Source organism: Phoca vitulina, unplaced genomic scaffold (assembly GCF_004348235.1).
Source record: "Phoca vitulina isolate PV1807 unplaced genomic scaffold, GSC_HSeal_1.0 scaffold6, whole genome shotgun sequence".
Taxonomy (NCBI): Eukaryota; Metazoa; Chordata; class Mammalia; order Carnivora; family Phocidae; genus Phoca; species Phoca vitulina.
In genome coordinates, this window is record NW_022589709.1 from 53,784,805 (window position 1) to 53,788,337 (window position 3,533).

At 49.4% G+C, this 3,533-nt stretch overlaps 1 protein-coding gene across 1 annotated transcript in view; it reads left to right on the plus strand.

The window, feature by feature from the left end:
* The window catches only part of FOXD1 (forkhead box D1), a 2,347-nt gene extending 616 nt beyond the window's left edge, over positions 1–1,731 (plus strand). The window contains exon 2 of the mRNA XM_032403554.1: positions 3–1,731. Within this exon, the coding sequence (XP_032259445.1) occupies positions 3–1,019 (1,017 nt within the window). The 3' untranslated portion in view covers positions 1,020–1,731. The remainder of the gene's footprint in view (positions 1–2) is intronic.
* Positions 1,732–3,533: the final 1,802 nt, after the last annotated feature.

A 3,533-nucleotide genomic window follows, 5' to 3' on the forward strand; every position in this document is an offset into this window, starting at 1 on the left:
CCATGGCCATCCTGCAGAGCCCCAAGAAGCGGCTGACGCTGAGCGAGATCTGCGAGTTCATCAGCGGCCGCTTCCCCTACTACCGGGAGAAGTTCCCCGCCTGGCAGAACAGCATCCGCCACAACCTCTCGCTCAACGACTGCTTCGTTAAGATTCCCCGCGAGCCCGGCAACCCCGGCAAAGGCAACTACTGGACGCTGGACCCCGAGTCCGCCGACATGTTCGACAACGGCAGCTTCCTGCGCCGGAGGAAGCGCTTCAAGAGGCAGCCGCTGCTCCCGCCCAACGCCGCCGCCGCCGCCGCCGAGTCGCTGCTGCTGCGCGGCGCAGGGGGCGCGGCGGGCGCGGGCGACCCGGCAGCCGCCGCCGCGCTCTTCCCTCCCGCGCCTCCGCCACCCCCGCACGCCTACGGCTACGGCCCGTACGGCTGCGGCTACGGCCTGCAGCTGCCGCCCTACGCGCCGCCCTCGGCCCTGTTCGCCGCCGCCGCGGCCGCCGCGGCCGCCGCCGCCTTCCACCCGCACTCGCCCCCGCCGCCCCCGCCGCCCCCGCCGCCGCACGGCGCGGCCGCCGAGCTGGCCCGGACCGCCTTCGGCTACCGGCCGCACCCGCTCGGCGCCGCCCTGCCCGCCCCCCTGCAGGCCTCGGCTGCCAAGGCAGGCGGCCCGGGCGCCTCGGCGCTGGCGCGCTCGCCCTTCTCCATCGAGAGCATCATCGGGGGCAGCCTGGGCCCGGCCGCCGCCGCCGCCGCCGCCGCGCAAGCCGCCGTTGCCGTGCAGGCCTCGCCCTCACCCTCTCCGGTGACGCCGTCCGCGCCCGCGCCCGGATCCGCCGGCGGCGGCGGCGGCTGCGCGGTTCAGGCGGCCGTGGGCCCGGCTGCCGCGCTCACCCGCTCTCTCGTGGCCGCCGCGGCAGCCGCCGCCTCCTCGGTCTCCTCGTCGGCCGCCCTGGGGACTCTGCACCAAGGGACTGCCCTGTCCAGTGTCGAGAACTTTACTGCTAGGATTTCAAATTGTTAATAACGCTATGTTAGCGCGCTTGGGAGAGAAGGTAGGAATCCCGGCTCCTTTTTTTTTTTTTTTCATCTTGGTGGTTTGGTGTTTTGTTCGCTCCTCCCGGCGCGGCTCCTCCCGACCTCGCGCCCCCATTTTCGCCGCTTGGGATTCTCAGACCAGACTGTGTTGGGCAGCAGCTGAGGCGCGGTTTTCGGCTCTGCGGGTCCCTCTATTTATGCAAAGTCGCCCTATGCTGCAGCCCCCCGACCCGGGGTGGGAGGAAGAGGGTGCTGGTGGGTGCCCTCCCTTGTATAAGCGCAAGGGGCTTCCTTGACTTGTGGGAAATTTTTAAAAAAAAAAATCTAAGCCTTTTTGAGGTCTAGAGATTCTCAGGTCCAGGCGTAAAAGTATCAATAATGTTTAAAAGAATGATACACAAATAGTAAAGGTCCTGAAGAGTGCCAGCGAAGAAGCAATAGTTTTTACTTGAGGACACTCGTCTGGTGTACTTTTTCATGAAAAGGAAAAATAATTAACATGTTTACACAAGGAAAAAAGTCAAAATTACCATTTCTTAACCTGTGTTTTGTATCATAATAGATATGCGGAATTTTTATTTTGTACTTACTGCGTATTCTTTACAAGGAGTATTGTAAATTTTACTGGCAATTATTATTGTACTATTCTAATGTAAGATTTTTACACTTTTTCAGAAATAAAATGCTTAATTTTCAAAGAAAATCCACCAAAAAATGGGCTTCAGTCGTCCCCTTCTTAGTTTATTTTCTTTTCTGTTAAAAAAAATTTATATGGGAGTTAAGTAGGAACCCAATATAGAATAGAAAATTTTATTTTCAAAGAGAATTTAACAAAAGCATCATGCCATGATTTTTCATTTAAATTTTCTAGGTCAAAACCATTGCAAGAAATCAGAAATTACTTTTAAATGATTACAATAGAAGTTACTTTAGTGTTCATTTTCAAACATCATTCTGTTCCGTTTTGAAGAACATTGAGGCTATTTAAATTAATGCCACAGTTACCCTCAGATAATTTTATAGAACTTTTAATTTTGTTTTTGAGTTTCCCACCTCATTTGATTTCCACTTGCTTTTGAGCACAATATTGTATATATCTATAAAAAGTCTGCAGTACAACATTATATTGTAATGAAAGCACAAGCAAATAGGCAATTTTTAGTTTAAAAAATTTAATAGATATGATCAACACTCAAGTGGCTTTGAAGTCCTGAATAATATTTACATATATAAAGGAAACTTTATTTGAAAGCTCTAGTATTTAAAGCTACTGTTTTCTTGACAGAAGGGATTCCAGGAATTGCATAAAGAAATTTTTATTCTAAAAGGCAAACAGTGAAATTCTAATTTAAATGAGTAACTTAGGGTATGTAAGAGAAATCTTCAATTTTAGGGTAGCACACACTTTAAAAATGAAAATGTATCAGGTGTTTATTGAAGTAATTATACAATTTTTGGTGATTTAGGATATCTTTTTTCAACTTTTGAGTGTTTTCATTAACTACTTGTTGCAGGCAATTTCTAGTTCTTTAAAAAAAATGTGAGACTCTAGTTTTGATAGATGTTATCGTGGGCTCCAAATAAAACCAAAGCATATGTAATATGTAATTTAAATGCTTAGTGAGTTGCAGAGGAGGTTAAATACATTTATTAAATTCTTTTTCAAAAATCTAGACAGGTATGTACTGAAGATCTGCACAACTAAACATATCAGGTTAACGAAGACTGAATTTTAGGCCAGTATTTTTGCAGTGACATTCACCCTTGATGCCCTGTCCTCATGTCCCTTTTTAGGGAGGGAAAAATGGACTCTCACAGCCTCAAAATTAAGTTCTGGGTTTTTTCCTATCAAACGTTTGGAGGAGATTAAATAACAGTTTAAAGATACCCTCAAAGTTTACCACTAAATATAGAGATACAGATTGAAATACTGTTAGACCAAGATCTTATATGCAAAAGTTATTTTTACCCTAGCACGGCTAAGAGAGGAGACATTGGAACGGAGAACGTCCGGATGCCCAAGCAGCACCGGGGTGGAGAGGCGTTAGCACGCGGAACCCAAACGGCACGGGCCCTGCAGGCGTGCCTCGCAGCCTTCTGTAAGTCACAGATCTGAAACTTAGAGCTGAAAGTCATTATGAGGAGAGAGTGAAAGAACAAGACCGTGGGTATTATTATTTTTTGCATGATGCTTGGATGTCCTGAAAGCAGGGAATCCCAGCTAATCCTCTCTGTTCACATTCCCGGATCTGTAAAACAAGTGCCAGGATGGGCTCTACCCCCCAAGTTGTCAGTGCTTTTAAGAGAATGGTAAGAAGGCACTGTGCAATCCAGCGCTGGGCTCATTTGGGGTCTGGAGGAGGGGTTCCGAATCACCCGCGCCGGCTTGAGAGACCGCAAGCGCTCGGTGAGCCCCTGAGCCGGAAGAAAAAGGAAGCCACACCCGCCTGCTCACTCTCCAGTTTTGCCCCCTTCACCCTCCAGGCTCTGGGTTCCACCG